The 16,545-nt window shown below is 38.4% G+C and overlaps 1 protein-coding gene across 2 annotated transcripts; it reads right to left on the bottom strand.

Moving 5' to 3' along the window:
* Positions 1–817: 817 nt before the first annotated feature.
* Positions 818–15,732, bottom strand: nsmaf (neutral sphingomyelinase (N-SMase) activation associated factor). 2 transcript variants are annotated; one of them, XM_015002919.2, is made up of 31 exons: positions 15,618–15,732; positions 13,503–13,589; positions 12,528–12,606; positions 12,129–12,190; positions 11,934–11,970; positions 11,791–11,841; positions 11,478–11,549; positions 9,970–10,017; positions 9,793–9,845; positions 9,582–9,711; positions 9,426–9,497; positions 9,214–9,322; positions 8,099–8,275; positions 7,918–7,997; positions 7,726–7,816; positions 7,041–7,104; positions 6,760–6,811; positions 6,225–6,345; positions 5,649–5,780; positions 5,523–5,565; positions 5,268–5,434; positions 4,662–4,773; positions 4,361–4,419; positions 4,155–4,222; positions 4,003–4,070; positions 3,800–3,923; positions 3,540–3,623; positions 3,244–3,394; positions 2,950–3,052; positions 1,966–2,075; positions 818–1,775 (listed from the first exon to the last, which is right to left on the bottom strand). In XM_015002919.2, exons 1-31 carry the CDS (start codon positions 15,653–15,655, stop codon positions 1,681–1,683), a joined length of 2,739 nt encoding a protein of 912 aa, XP_014858405.2. In that variant the 5' UTR covers positions 15,656–15,732; the 3' UTR covers positions 818–1,680. The 2 variants fall into 2 exon arrangements, with proteins under 2 accessions (XP_014858405.2, XP_014858406.2); XM_015002920.2 differs by having other exon boundaries at positions 9,426–9,494.
* Between the last annotated feature and the right edge of the window lie 813 nt (positions 15,733–16,545).

Genomic DNA, 16,545 nt, shown 5'->3' with positions numbered 1-16,545 from the left:
TGTTTCTTGTGAAGAGCTCAGATAGGACGGTGTTTACAGCAGTATGTACAGGCGGATCAGTTGCTCGGCTGTCTGGCTCTGGTCTGCTCTCTCGTTCCCATAAACTCTTTCAGGCTGAATATAGAAGTGATTCCATGGAAATAACTCAGGGAAGCTTCTTTATTTACCATCCGTATCCCCGGTAGTTTTAAGCTGGTCCGGAGTGAAGTGAAGGCTGCAAACTTTGCTGTGCGGCCTTAGCTGGTAGCGACAGATATTTACAAGCCATCTTCTTAATTCAGGATCGCTTGGAAATTAACGAAAACTTAAAAGCCCATTATATTAGGAAGACAACAATGTTAATAGTATTGTTTTTTTTGCATGTAAAATACGACTTAGTCTTTTCTACCAGTCATGGTAACTCAAAGCGGAAAAAAGTGAGCCGCATTAGCTCCTGGAGATGTGACAACGCCTTAGGTGCAAAGAGCCCATTAAAGTAACAGATTTGAGCCCGTGGACTTGATAAGGTGCATCAATAATGATACGATAGTTTGATAAGATGGACGCAAAATTTAAGTTTTAGTTAGCATCTTCGCTACGCGATATAACCTCTCTTCAGAGCTCCGTCTGAGTTTTCTCCAATTGAAGTGGATTTATTTTCAAACAGACCAATCAGCAGGCAGAAAAAGTCTCACGTAAGCTTCTAGCGTTGAACTGTCACTTTACAGCTTAACCTTAGAGATTGAGGAAAAATAACTTCAACAAAGTTCAAGCCACCAGCAAGTAATTGTTCCTAAATCTAAACCCTCTGCATGAAACAAGACATGGAACAAGAGGCTGGTTTTTACCAGGCCAGCTAGCACCATTTTATTTCCCCATTTATTTCGCCGTTATCATATGATGCTAGCTACTTAGCTTATACTACATTTGTTTGCTTGTGGTTAAAGATTTATAGGCTCTCAGTTTGTATGGATGGATAAGATAAAATAATGTTTTTTTTTTTTTAAACTGCTACTTTTGCTTAGGGAGACCCTAAAGGGAGATGGAAGGAAAAAAAGGATAATAAACTTAACAGTGCACATGAGATAGTATTTTGTGCTTACCATGTCCTGTGTGCATGAGATCAGGCAATAAAGTTTCTTTTTTTCCTTCCAGTATCAATATTTCAGTTGAGCTAAAAACAAGAACTGGACGACCACTTTCGAGGTAATTTTGTGTTTCTGTAGCAACACCTGAGCAGCATAAAGCACTGGGTCCACATTAAACAATAAAATTCACATAAAGCAAAGGAATTAGAAACATCATTGATGATTAAAAAAAATATTAACATCCATCCTATGAGTTATACAAGCTTCTTGGGTTTACAGCTGTTCCTCAGAATAAACTAAAAAAAATAAAAAATAAAGTCCACACAACTATCCATAAATGACAGGATTAAAAACAATAGAAAATAAGGCGATTAAATTGTTTTAGCTTCCTGCTCTCAAGCAAACACTGCATTTAGACACGTTTGTATTTCGATATAACTGACAACGATTAACATTATGGTAACATTACGTCCTCCACCCAACTTTCTGGCATACTGCAAGGGTAAAATCTCAGATCAGTCTGTTCCTTGTACTTGGGTCACATGATCAGAGGGAAACATGTCCTGTGCATTTAACTAGGAGATTTGGTCTCCGTCGCTGCAGAGAGAGACCTTTAACTCTGCAGCCTCCAGAACATGATCTGCTTGTCCTCTCCACCTGTGATCACCTTGTTGCACAGTTCATTCATCCACATGGCAGTGACAGCACCTGGAAAAACAAGTGCTTATATTTATTAATCAGCTCACTGTTTGGCGTAAAATAACAAAATCTGCCTTCTTGACCCGAGTCTTTAATAAGTCTCTGCCTTTATTGTGTATGATGACAGTCAATCAGGGTGGATTGTTTTATTACTATCTTTCATGTAAAGTTGTGGTTAACTCGTAAAGATGAGTTGTACCAGAGTGAGCGGGGATTCTGTTGATGACCGTGTTGCTGAGCAGATCCCATAGAAGGAGGTTACCAGAGCGTCCTCCACACAGCACCGAGCTCCCGTCCCAGCAGAAACATCTGCAAAACACAGAGACGCTGATAAGTCCCACAGATAAGGGCCTTCATAGATAAGGCAGCTACTCAAAACAGCAAGAAAAAAAAACAAAAAAAACGTCAACACACCATAAACTTCTCCACATTTTGTCACCTTACAAAATGTGGATTGTTGAGTCCAAACTCAAAGTAGGACAGAACTGTGATGTAAAGATAAATACAGTGTCATCATATTTCCTGTGAGAATCTGAAAAGTGTGACATTGTTTAGTACTTGGCTTCTTCTATGCAAAATAGCTCAAGCTCAGTCAGACTGAACTTTCATTTTTCAAGTCTTATCTAAGATACTCAATTATATTTGGCTCTGGATGGACTTTGACTGGGCCATGAATGTGATTTAACCTAGAAAGCTCTAGTTCTGATCCTTTGTACCAATCACAGATCTTTTGCAGTCCAGCAGCTTTTCTTCCAGGATCGCCCTGAATCTCCCAACAAAAGCAAAACAAATGTGAGGTACAGACAAGATTTCTTACAGTTTTCTTTTTCACTGTGGATTTCTGCAGCTACTCCAGAGTCGTCATTGGCTTATTATTTTAGAACCCAACCCTGAACTCTAGAAACTAATCAGATGACTTCTCAGGTTGACTGGTTGAACTCAGATTTATTTATGGGCGTTTTAGTAAAGATCAATACGAATGCATGCCACAGCTTTTGGTTTTTATTTACAAACCACGTGTGCTTCCCCTCCACTTCGTAATGTGTTGGTCTGTCACATAAAATACATTATAGATTTTGGTTCACGGGTATGAAAACTTTTCCAAGGCACGTTTATGTTAGCAGCACCCAGCCACTTAAAAACGGTTAAAAAGCTTCAGGTTTAGCGACGTCACGTTTCCTACCTTTGCTCCTCCTCAGCTTTAACTGAAGAGATCATCATTCCAGTCTGAACGTCCATCACCTTCATATAGCAGTCATCACCAACGCTGAGAACATGTCTGCTGTCTGAGGAAAGTAACAACCAGAGACTAGCTTTGAGTTACCCAGACCTTTCAAACATGCTTCTAAACATATATATTCAAGGAGAAACTTGAATATTCCCTAAATAAGAGAAAGTACTTCATAAAACCAAGAGGTTTGTGTGCAGATTTGATCAATGCTAAGGCTTAATCATATTGCTGCATTTTGTGACACACCAGGACTGAAGGCGGAGTGGTGGATGGTTCCAGCATGGCAATGAACCTGCTGCAGAGTCTGGTAGCTGCTGGTGTCCCAGATGGTGACCGTCCCGTCTTTACAGCCGGATGCCAGCAGAGTTCCAGCAGGATTCAGAGCGACTGTGTTTACCTGAATGTAAGAGAGCAAGGAAGAAAGATTTAGCTGACAATCCTGCAATGAACAAATAATACAAATAATGTTGGATTTTTTTTTCCAACAATAAAATATAGAGGCCATAAAATATAGTAAACTGATGCAGAAATATGCGACTCACCCCAGCATCATGTTCCAACTCAGCCAGCAGCTCAAATGTATTTTTTTTGTTGCTGGGTTGGTTTTTAGAGGAACACTGCCATACCTGCAAATTAACACCAGAACAAAGAAATAATAAATCAAAATAGTCAAGTGAGGCTTTTAAAGTCAGCCAGAAAATTGCAGTCGGTGCGTCTTTAATTTGTGGAATGCTCATCAGAATGTAAAGCGTTTGTGGTGTTTAAAAGACCTTTTTGGAGGTGAAACAAAAAAAAAAGGTACCTTAACAGTGGAATCCCAGGACGCTGTATAGAGCCTATCATCAAACCAGCACATCTCACTGACGGCGTCATCGTGACCCATCAGTGTGTCCTGCCGCCGGCCATAAGGGATGGAGTAGAAGTATCTGCCAGGGAAGACAGAGGAGGCCAGGAAAGAGTCATCAAGTAAAATTCATCAAGCGTTCACTCAGTCACTGCACTTACACGTTGTTGTCCCATGAAGAACACAACACAGTTTTCCCGTCGGCCAGCATCAAACATGAAGATAACGCCTGGAAAACAGCGGAGAGGTTAACTGTTCACAGAGCTGGACTGTTTTATGCGACGGAAAACGGACAGAAAATCCAGCTGGGTACCATGTTGGAGAAGGAGACGCTCCTCTGGAATTCCTTCAGCTCTTTGGAAAACATTTTAAGTGTTGAGTCTGGAATAAAGGCATCAAGTTGACAGAAAAGTGAGACATGTTAAGTTCAACTTAGATTTGATGGAGGAGAAAACTTTCCGGTTGCTTAGCTACCAAACAACACGCTGCACCAAGCAGGTTTTTTGTTTTTCTCCAAACCTTGAGATGTAGAGAAGATCGAAGCTCCGTCTCGAGTCACAGCGATGCCCGTCACGGCTCTGGACGTTTAAAAGGCAGAATTAGTTACATGTTTAGAGTGAAAAGTGTATATATTTAGGAGATTTATTTCTAATATTTCATGAAAACAAATCTGTCGTCACAAAACTATTGAAATATTCCAAAGCAGACAATGCTGCCTGCAGCCCAAACGTCTGAAACTAAACTTTCAGTTCTGTGCTCCACCGCGTTACGTTTATGACTCTTTTATTACCGTTGCCGAGAAGAAAGCAAGCAGACTTACTCCTTATGGATTTTGTGGCTGGAGATCCTCTTCAGAGTTGCCATGTTGGCCCAGGCCATCCTCCTGCTTTCCTCAGTCAGGTCTTCAAACGACGAGTCCTCACACAGAGAGACTGAAACAGCACATGGAAGAAAACGTTTCACACCTTTCTACATTTTATCGTGTTACAATAGTACATTTCAATGCATTTTAACAGGATTTTGTTTGATAGAGGAACACAAAGCAGCAAATAGTTGTGAAATTTCCATAAAAGTGGTGAAACTAGAAGCAGTACAAAGTTTGGTTTGCCACAAGCCATATTGACGTCAAATACGACGAAACATTTAAGGGTGTAACACTGCTGCAGATTCTTTTTTTTTTCTTTTGTGAACATTTTTCATAAATTAAACGTTTTCCTTCACTCTACAATCCTGGACTACGGCGTTTGATATTCAAGTTTGTGATTGCAACATGGCCTTAACTTCACATCCACTTTGTGGGTTTGCCACCGTGTGTGAACGTCGACATTTACTTTGAAATCAGAATGCTTTACTGGAAAACGGCAGACGTGTGTTAATAATACACAGTTGAAGCTGAGGCATCTGAATGCGTGAGCTGCAGCGTTACCAGGGGACAGCTCGCCGGCAGCAGAGTTGACACTGGAGCTCCGCGTGAGGTTCTGGAACCGGGATGTGATCCTCTGGGGGTGAGGGCTCGTGAAGAGCTGCTTGGGCGTCTGGCCGAACTCCAGGATCTGCGTCAGCATGGCTATTCTCTGGTCCGTGTCCTCGATGCTTCCCGGGGAGAGGGGGAGAGTGGTTAGTGATGAACCTCGTAGAAAAATAACAACAACAATCGTTTTCAGCCGATTTTCTTTTACACCTGTCACAGTCCATCCCGCCTTCGTAGGTCAACGGGTGAAAAACTAGAAAGAAAGTAAAAATAGACATGTAATTTTCTGAATAGTTTGGGTTTAAAGTTACTTCTTTTTTAAAAAGTGAGTGTTACCATTATGAGCTTCGACAGCTTCACTGCCCCTCTGCTTGAATCCAAACACCAAGTCGATCCATTCATGAAGGTGCTCTGATACATACTGACTCTCCAAGGCAAGCCGGTGCTTTTTAAGAAAATCACTGGCATCTGGAGAGAAGATAAAATACACTTTGACTTCATCGACTTGACACGAGGTGTCCTATGCATTTTAAAGTTCCATATTTTCCCCCACGTTTAAGGCTCAGCTTTAGAAAATCTCTTTAAGCCAGTTTTCCAGGAGCAATATCATAAAACTGCAACATGTGTATGTCAGATATTTCTGCATTTGTCAGGGTGTAAGCATTGAACTTGTACAAAACAGACTAAACGAGATTGATCAATGTTTTACACAAATACGACTAGAAATAAAGTCAGAAAAATAAAAACTTATTTTTTTATTTACAGTGTAAATGAGAACTAGTTCTTCATTGTAACCTGGTTAATAAGTTCAAATATTTCCCCTTATTTAAGTAAACATTGAAAATCCTTAATTCGAATTCCAGGTTTTTCCAGGTCACTCTGTCTGGGATACGCAGACAAAAGTTAACTTACCCGAGGCCCATGGAGGGAGAAGAACGTCACCGACTAGCGTTCCATTCTGCTTTCGGCCCAAATCAAGACTCAGTCTGTTTTCCAGGAAGCTGGAGTCATTTCCATAAAACTCTGGGATCAGCTGCAATAGTAAGGACACAAAGATATAACACACTCCTCCAGAGACGCTGCATTTGCAAACTATAACCTCTTTTACCCCTAAAGTGTCAAAATCAATGGAGCAAATCTTTTGTAAAACTGTTCTCTAAAGTCCTCTTCGATGGCAAAAAACCCCGCCAAGACAAAGCAATATTCTCAGTAACATTCTGCTGGTTGCAGCTTAGATTGGATGAAAAACATGCAAAGAAATATTTAAAAATGAATGAATGAAAAATTATTTAGCTGCTTTGATCTCATGTTTCCTTGCCTCCGATGTTCCACCAGGGGCGCTGTTTTAACACAAACTGCTGAGGAAACCCAGAAAGGAGTAGGAGAACTAGTCCTGCCAGTACTCTATGTAGAATAAATGTTGCCTTTTGACACGTCCAGTTTTTACCTCTTTAAAGTCTGTTGCTCCCTCTAAGCAGTTTTTCCATGTTTCACTGATGCTGCAGGAAATAAAAGCACCAAAGTAAATATTCTATCAGAAAAATGAAAACACTTGATTTTTCTTATTTTATACACAAACGGCTGATGATCATCAAAAGTAAACAGAATAAAAAACGTGCAATTTTTGTGGAAAGTTTCATGAATGGAGAATTTTAGTTGAGGTTAATATAAGAAAACAAACATACAGATGTGTGCTTTCTGCATGTTGATAAGTTGGAGTAATGCTACCTGTTGAACATGCGGTCTGCGTGGTCAAAGCGGCCGTTCTGCAGACACAGCATGTGCTCTGGAGCTGATGAGAGAGGACGGCTTCTGTTACACTTCAGAAAAATCTTTAAATCTGACTTTATTTGTATCTAAAGCTGAAACGATTCTTTGGATTAATCGATTACTGAAATAATCTTCAGGTAATTTTGTAATTGCTTAATCTTTAACTAGAATATAAAGACTCAAAAAATTTATTTAATCCAAAATTGTACAAAATATGAGTTTATTTTGCATTAACAATAAATAACCCCTTTGTCTATAAATCTGTTCTACCCAGAATTCATCAGGTTGTATACCGTTAGCTTTACCCGGTTCAGATTTACTGAAAGAATGTTATAGTATTGCATTTTAGGCAATAAAAAGTTTCTTTTCTTATTTAAAAAAGGAACTGAATCATTTGTTCAATTGCGTTTTTAATATATTTCTAATATTGCATTAAAAAGTCCTAAGTGGTTAAATGAAACATCTTTAGAACGTGCTGTTCTTTTCAATTAATCGACAGAACAATCGATTACTAAAATAATCATTAATTGCAGCGCTATATTTTATCAAATATTTACAATTAAAGGAGCTGCAATTGTATCATTCATTTTATCGTGAATTGTTATAAATGCTGATTAGTTTTGAGCTTAGAGCTTCAACGTACCGACTCTGACGAGGTAAAACAGGACGTATCCTGGAGAGGAGTAATGGCTCCCGTAGATGAAGCGCGGTTCGGGCATGCCTCCGTACCGAGCCTGTGAGAGCAGAACCACTCAGAGGTTACCGAGGGATGGGTGGGGGTCTCCTTCCACACAGTAAGAGCTTAAAACTCAGAAAACAACTTTAAACCTCTCACCAGCAGTCTGTCGAGTCGCTCCTGATTCAGAGCCCCGATGGGTTTACTCAGGTCTCTGAATGTGTCTGAATTTGCCAAATCTTATAAAAATAAAAAGAAGAAAGCCTTGAATAAATAAAAATCTCTGTTTTTCCACACATTTCCTGCTTGTTTTCCGCCTGTAACAGGAACACCGACCCACCAAACTGCGTGCTGGTGTAGTCGGCTATGACCCAGGGGAAGACGGGGTACTGGGACAGGTCGTTGCAGCTGCGGTCGGCCAGGTTGTTCAAATGGAGGAGATACTCATAGTTGCTGAGATGGCCGCGCTGCCACTGCAGCATGTAGCTCTCTGCCGTGTGCTCCTTGATGTGATTCTCTGAGCCAAACAGAGGAAAACTCAATGACGTCGGATTCATTTGAACATTTCAACACCAGCAATAAGGGATCTTTTCTCCTGTATTTTTTACAGTACATTTTAAACTCTACTGCTTTCACATAAATAAATAGAACTTCAATCATACATATAAAAAAAGTCTAAATGTCTGATAGCATTAGGAACATTCTCCACTTTTTAAAGTTTTACGCTTCTTAATGGCTTATTGTCCACGTAAACATTACAACTAACACGTCAAAATGCAAGATATAGAATCTGTATATGCATTAATAAACACATATGATTGTCAGGTGTGATTGAGAACAAGATCATTTATTCAATGTTTTTTAGGTGCAGATAAAAAAAAGTAATGTTCTCCTATTATATAAAGATGAAATACCTAAGTTCAACTTTGTTGTATTTTTTTCTTCTCAAACTTGTTTCAGATGGATTTTGCCAGTATTCTTTAAAATGATTTCTCTTGCTCTCGTTTTTTAGTCATAAACATCAGAATCAAAATATACTTTATTGATCCCCCAAGAAAAATTGCTTATTTGTTGGCAAGCTGCTCCCATCCAAAGAGTAACATATTAGCAAATATAAATACTTCTATTAAGGATTAAAAAAATTGACATAAATGTGAAATTACAAGAAAATTAAACATGACCTAAATACAAAATATAAATAAAATGAAAAAACTAAAAGCAAATATGGAAATATGTGAATCTATAAATGAGTTCAGAATAAATTTCACGACATTCAGAGTTGGGTGTTGTATAATCTGATGCCTACAGGCAAAAATTATTTCCTGGGATTTTGTTATCTATTATTAAATCATCTTTGAGGTGCGGACTAATGTCATTCACAGTTGTTTCCATTTCTGCTTACTGATGACGAACGCTTGGCTCTTCTACAGCAAAAGCTTTCCTGCGTTTTCTTACCCAGAAACGTAGCAATGTAATAGTAGATTTCATCTCGGTCGGCTGGGTAGTAAAACTTCAAGTAGATGTCAGAACACAAGTTATTCTCAGTACAGAACACCTCCAGCCCCTGAATAAACACAAACACACACACGTTTTACAATCTTTCTGTAGTTATGGACGCGACGGCGAGTGATGTTTTATTTTTGAAGAAGCTGTCCAGCGCTGCTCACCAGAGGCCTGAGCCCGTGCCGCCGTTTGTAGATCCTCCTGACTTCGTTCAGTTTGATTTGAATCACGTGCTGCTGAAACGACACGCGAGGTTAACCGGCGTTTCTGTCAGGCGGCATCGTTTCGCGAGCAGCCGGCCGCTGCAACTGTGGACTCACCGGATGTCCGTTAAGGGGCTGGAAGTAAAGGTTTTCGTTTGTGACACAGACGTGGCCCGGGTTGGACACCAGAGGCATCACCATCTCTACAGGACACTCCATGTGTGGCTTCTCTGCAACACTCTGAAAACTTCACAGCAGAGCATTGTTACGTTTACCCCAAAACTAAGCTATGTTTTTGCTAGTGTATAAATTTCGGATATCTACTTACCAATTCTTATCGAACGACGACCTTGCCAGTCGGGACTGCAGATTAGCCGCAATCTAAGAAGTTACAGATATTCAAGTGTAAAAATATGTGGATGCCATGGGATGAGTCACTCAGGATCTTTTTTTTATGTTTTTTTATTGTCTGAAATGAGGTGAGGTGAGGTAATGATCAACCTACCATAGCCGTCTGGTCTCCTAGTTTGTCCAGACAGGAAGCCCTGTGGAGCTACCAGATTTAGGAAGATAAAAACAGAAAAATAACAATGAGATAAAGGGTTAAGAGAGGATTAAACATATTCATCAATTTTTTTTTGTTTTTTTTTTGCAAAAATACTACAGAAACTGCCTGATCTCCAGGTCCCAAATTTTACATAATAAATGCATCCCTGCTAATAGGGAACATCCTTTCCTCGGTAGATGAATGTGCAGGGTGGCCGTGGGTTTTGTTTTGCTAGCAGTTCTCCATGTTTTCTGTACTTTTACTGTGACATCATCAGTAGAGAAGCAGAGGGTAACAGTGTGCTCACCAAACTACCTAGTAATGCCACAAATTTGTACAACAACAGTACAAAACATTCATGACACAAGAACATGTCTGAGACCAAAATCACACGAGTTGTCTGGTATTTCTCCATTTAATATTTCTGGTGATGTTTTGGGAAGGAGTGATGCCTCCTGTGCGGTGAAAATGGAGAAGGTGGTAAAGACCGGGGCTCTTATTTCACAATCCCCTGAAGATCCATTGGTTTTACTACCCTGTGTATGAGTTTGACCACTTGGAGCCAGTCTGCCTGTCATCCATCTGGTTTCCAGTATGAACCCATCAGGCTCCCACTCTGGCAGTTCTCTTTAGTCAGACTTGGGGTGTTTTTTTTTTGTTGTTGTTTTCTTATGTAAAGTTCTGAAAAAGTGGAAAACTGAGTTCTTTCCTTGGTTAAAATGAAATCGGGGTGGGGAGTACCACAGGGCACTAATCTCAGACCTCCACTTTTTCTATTATCTGTGCTGCAACTCTGTGCTCTTTTTTCAGCATCTTTGCATTTTTAACCTTTATTTTCTGCTCAACACCATCAGTGTGCGCTCAGTTCGGCTTTATTTTGACGTTAGGATGTTGCTCAATCTTTGAAACTTAAATGACGAGGTGAAAGTGATGTTGCTCAGAGCTGAAGACACCAGGAGGACACCTTGTATTTATCTTTCTTCCTATAAAACAAACCTTTATAAAAACTAGAAGTGAGTATTGATTCTATTCTGACACTTCATTGTCAAGTAAAATTAGCAGTAGACATAAACTTTTCTCTAATTGCGACCGGAGCAGAAGCCTTTTTGAAGTTGTTCCAAAGACTCAATGTAAACTGATTTCTTCCTCAATTAGCTCCAAACAAATGTGATTATAATTATCATTCCTTTGTTACATTTGTTTTAACTTGTTTGACTCAGTATTTGAAATAACTTTTATACAATTTCTGAGTGTGTTTGTGCTGTTCTTTTACTCTGTCCTTTACGCTGGGCGTGACTGTACAGTACTTTGTTGAGCCTTGCTAATATTGTTAAAGTACTTTGTAAAGGATGTTATATGTTGTGCACATCTTAAAGCAATGAAAACAATTGAAATGTCCTTAAATAACACTTTCAAAAGACACAATCAGCTTGAATAATCTGATTTTCTATTTTAAAATCACATACCTGCAATAATGTCTGCACCACATCTTCTGTTTTACTCCAACCTTCCAGTTCAAAGGTCAGTTTCTTTGATCCCTGCCAAAATAAGAGAAATTAAGTTAAGCAGCCAGAAAAGCTGGTAAAACTCTCTACCAATTAAAAAAAATAGTTTTTATGCAATACTGTCATATATTGAGTTTTACTTTGAAATTCTTCTGTTTTCTTTAGTTAGAATTAAATGTGAGTAAAAGTTAAGTTATAATCAGTTGAGATAATGACAATCAGAAGGCTGCTACAGTGAAGCACATGAGGTAAACAGCAGCTCCAGCTGACTCACCCTTTCATTCCTATACGGCGCAATGACGTTGCTTTCCTTGATGAAGATAACCTGAAAGAAAAAGTGAAAATGAATCAGGCGCATTCACTCAGACTAAAAAGAAAAGTGCAGCCCTGAGTTGGAGGCTTTGTGGAATATCTCACCTGCTCACAGGAAACTGTGATGGCCGGTGGCCGCGGCCTGAGAGAGAGGAACACAAATCCAATGAGGTTGAAAGACTTTTAGCAGACGGGTTTGTTTTTTCCAAAACAAAGCATGCAGCAGAGCTGCAAAACATTTTCAAGTAAGCAAACCAGTTTGACAAAATGACAAATACTCAGAAATGAAGGGAAACTCACTCGTTAAAAGGATTGTTCTCTTTCTCCACAAACTCGATTCTCTGACAGTCTCGCAGAGGAATCTGCAAACATCGAGGATCGATTAGGATAAGCCATAAAGACGGGCACAGCTACTCAAAACCTGCTAGCACATGTAAATTTCCTGATTGTGGGATCAATAAACTCTCTTATCTCACCTTAATCATAGCATCACATAAACAGTCCATCATGAGAAAAGTTATCGAGTCAGACTTTATTGCACTTGCACTACTTGATGTTTTAGCTTTCAACAATCCTACACTGGATGGTTTTTATGATTTCTACAAAGAAGATTTAAGAAACTGTAAAAGTGTGAAACGTATCTCCATAAACTGCAGGATTAAAGAGACAGAAAAATGCATTTGCAGTATCATCACAAACCTTTATAATTGGCTCTGCAAGGCCATCTGGATCAAATATGATGGATCTGGAGCAAACTTTGAAGGAACCTCTGATCTTACTGGAAGAAAAAATAAAAATGTGGTTTTATTTAAACTACATTTACAGTTTTTTTTAAGAACCAAAACCAAACAGGTTACATATTTCAGAAAAGTCAAAATGAACTATCAATATTTATTATAAGGTTTTTCTTCGTTTTATTTCTATAAAATTAAACATTTCGTACATGAAAACAAAAAGATTTAATTCTAAGAAAATAAATGTAATGTTTTTTGACTAAAGATTCGGTTATTGTTTCAACTATTTGAGTGGTCACAGTCCAGTAATATAATATACACATATAGAAATGACAATCTCATATAGGACAGTTTGTTGAACATTTACATGCAAAACTAATCTTTAACATAAATGCACTTTATTCTCAAGGAGACACTGCCATGAAAAAAAATCCTTAAAATAATCTAATATATAATATTTCTAACTTAAATATTCTTAATGGTGCAGAAAGATTATAATACAGACAGAACATTATGATCATGTACACATCACAACTGGATCATTTTCTAATTCAGAATAAGGTCAACAGATTGTGTTGTTGTGCTGTTAGCATTAGCTCCTAAAACAAACCTAAATCATCTAAAACACAAAAGTGAGAAGTACAGTTACGCTTAGCCGTCATATAGTCATTGTGTTTATATTTTGCTTGGTAACATCTGATCTTAATCTTTTAGCTTGTTCACTCATGTATTACAGAATGAAACAATGTTTGATTCTTCAATAGACTTCGACTTTAAGCAAACAGAAGCCTCCATAGGCAAGAAGCGAACATTACAGAAGTGACAGATTTGAATCAGTCTTTTATATTTCAGGAAAAAAAACAGTCTGAGAAAGTCATTTCCTGAAGCAAAGCAGATGATGAGATTAAGTTTCAGAATTTCCATTAATGCTCTCACTTACTTCTCCTTTATTGAAGGGCTTGTCACGTGGTAAGCAGTGTACTGCTCAAAGTAATATTCCTCCAAGTCCAACAACAAGAGAGAAAACCTGTGGAAGAAAAATCAGCAAAACTGAACATTAGGCAACTGAAAACTAGCATATTAAAAAAAAGACTAGAATATTACTAAAATAATAAAATTAGTACATAATATACAGAGTATGACTATTTAGTTTCAATGTAGTTGAACCAACCAAGTGATAGAAAAAAACAAACAAACAAAAAAAACAAAACTCAGTTGGTTATTGGAGGACTCTGGCTAATTATTGGACATTTTCACACAAACATAAACCAACTTTACTCAAGTAATTCCTATAGATGTCAAACTACAATGGTCTGATCCCTTCTCAGTGGTGATGACATTATTTCAATTTTTTATTTTTTCTTCCAGAACATGGTAACCCGTTTACCCCCAAGCTGTCTGGTCACCGTGCAGAAATATCACCATATAATTTAACTCGCATGTTGCTCAAAGAGCATCACTTTCAGCTAGCAGGTCACTTTTAAGATGGCCGCTCTACATAACATGCGTCGTGAAATGAAATCGTGAAAGTAATTACAAGGCGAGGTAAAACAAAACAGTGTGTCCCAATTTTTAATTCTTGCTCTAGATTTTCAGTTGAATTTAGTTCTGGACTTTAACTAGGCCATGCTAACATCTAAACTAGAGCTCAAGTCCTTAAAGGTTGGAGTGACGCAAACTTTACATACATCCCTGCTCCAACAAACCAAAGTCAAATGGCTGAAGTGCCTCTGCAGCACTTTGCAGCTTGATGACCTTATTGTTTGATCCAGGCGTGGTAAAGAAGAATCGCATCTAAAAGTTGCAGAACTGGAGATTAACTAGATGTTTATTGTAATAGTTCTGCTGGAAGGTGAACTACTATTCACTCAACCTCTAACGGGTCATCTTTCAGGACTGTCCTGTATTTTAGCTTCATCTACCTTCCAATCAACTCTGACCAGCTTCTCCACCATTACTAGAAAAAAACAACAACAAAAAAACAAAGCAAAGCAAAACAAAACAAAGAAAAACCACGTTGCCTCAAAATTGCTACTGTTATGTTTCATCATGGGGATTAAGGCTACACATTATGAGAAAACTGGAAAATCCAAGTCCAGAAGACTTGAAATATATTAGCCCTTTTATCGCATTGTTCATTGTGAAAAATTTATTATCATAATAAGAATAGTTAACTATGTCTTGCTAAATCCCATTTAATAATCTTTAAAAAAAAAAAAAACTAAACTGATAAGAGCCATGCATTCACTGCCATACAACTACCTAAAAAAATTATTTTAATCGTAATTTTTGTCATTATCACTGCACCGCAAAATATCGTGATGAAATTAAAATTCCATATCGCTCACCTATGGAATCTAAACAGTCATTTGAAATAATAATAGTAGCAATGCGCGATCTGACACTACTTTAATCATATATTTACGATATATCGAGGTTGGTAGCCTATAGCCACACGAAACAAATAGAGGTTTTGCTATCTCTTGAACAAACAAGAACAGATTTACAATCTGTTGTCTTGTTGCTGACGGAATTCTGCTTGCTTAAAGGTATTTTACCTGCATCAAAAAATTTATTTTACACCTTTTAGAATTCTAACATTAAAACCCGTGAGCTCAGCTTAGAGCACCTACTGTCAACAAACACTGTTCCCAGAGTCAAACCACCATCGATGACCTCAACTCAGAGAGGTGAGGTCAAGCAGAGCTTGTATGATATGATGGCTGGAGATAAATATAGATTACAGTGCAAGTCACTTAGCACTTATTATTTTCAGGCATGAGATGAAGCAGCCGTCATGTGTCGTTTCGCCCTGGCTCAGGCTCAAACCGGGCAGCAGCATCATGACTTCAATAATGAGAAGCACCCCACAGCTGTCAGATGAGCTCTCATTAGCTGAGTGGCCCAGACGGTAAATTAATGACATTCAGCCGCAGTGAAAGCCGCAGTGAAAGCAAATACCACCCCGCTGTATAAAATATACAAAAATAAAGGCTACTACTGACCTCCCAGGCAGAAACAATAAGATGCTAACAAGCGGTAGAGCGGCACTAACCTTTCCTTGGTTCGCTCTTGCGTCTTAAAAAAGGCCATGACCGCGCCGCATCCTCCTCAGAAACTCAACACCGACTGCTCTGCAACAAAGCTCTGTGTCAACACGGAAACTTGCTTGAAACCACGTGACCAACTGTCAGCTAAATTAGATGTGCGAAATCGATAATGAAGAGTCCTCACTCTGACTTTTTTTGTTTTACTTTATTTTTGAGTGGACAGCAAGAAATATTACTGTGCTGCGGTATCTCTGTCAAAAAGGAAGTCTAGAACCAAATCACTTTCACTATTTATGGAAGAAACATTTTATCTGGTTGTTGTTGTTGTTTTTTTTATCAAATTGTTTCAGTTATATATTTTTTCATGGTCATTCTTATGTTTTGCTGTTAACCATTCACTACTGAAAGAGTTAAACAAAGAAAAAAAAAAACAGATGAACTCAAGGTTTTAAGTTAAAACAAAACAGTGCATTGCACTAGTGTTTTCCAACCATGGCCCTCAAGGCATGCTGCCCAGCATGTCTTACATTTTCCCCGGCTTTAACAATCTTAAAATCAGTTGACGGTTGGCTAACAGGCTTTTGCTGCAGTAATCTGAATCAGTTGGATTAAAGCAGAGAAACATCTAAAACATGCAGGGTAGTGTACCCTGAGGACAGCAATGGGAAACACTGCAGTACAACATAGTGATACAAATAAAAAGGCTTTAGTGGGTTGAGTATTCATTCTGTGAACAGACATAGTAAGTAAATAAATAAATAAATACACACACGATAATAATTAAACATGTCAAATCTCATATGCAGACTGGATGGTAATAGAGGATAGGTTGTATTTTTATGTCTATTGTATTAACATACTACGACTACTACTACTACTAATAATAATAATAATAATAATAATAATACATTTAATGTCGACGGTGCAGCCAGG

The sequence above is a fragment of the Poecilia mexicana genome, unplaced genomic scaffold (genome assembly GCF_051168715.1).
Source record: "Poecilia mexicana isolate PSO_F unplaced genomic scaffold, ASM5116871v1 scaffold_20, whole genome shotgun sequence".
Lineage (NCBI taxonomy): Eukaryota > Metazoa > Chordata > Actinopteri > Cyprinodontiformes > Poeciliidae > Poecilia > Poecilia mexicana.
Note: the sequence above shows the minus strand (reverse complement) of the source record. Positions and strands in the feature narration are given on the sequence as shown.

Coding starts and splice junctions, on each gene's coding strand:
- nsmaf (XM_015002919.2), bottom strand. CDS start 15,655: ATGGCCTTTTTTAAGACGCAAGAGCGAACCAAGGAAAG. Junction 11,550..11,790: donor CGCCGTATAGGAATGAAAGG/GTGAGTCAGCTG, acceptor TTATTTTGGCAG/GGATCAAAGAAACTGACCTT. Junction 6,346..6,759: donor GAGCAACAGACTTTAAAGAG/GTAAAAACTGGA, acceptor TTACTATTGCAG/CTGATCCCAGAGTTTTATGG.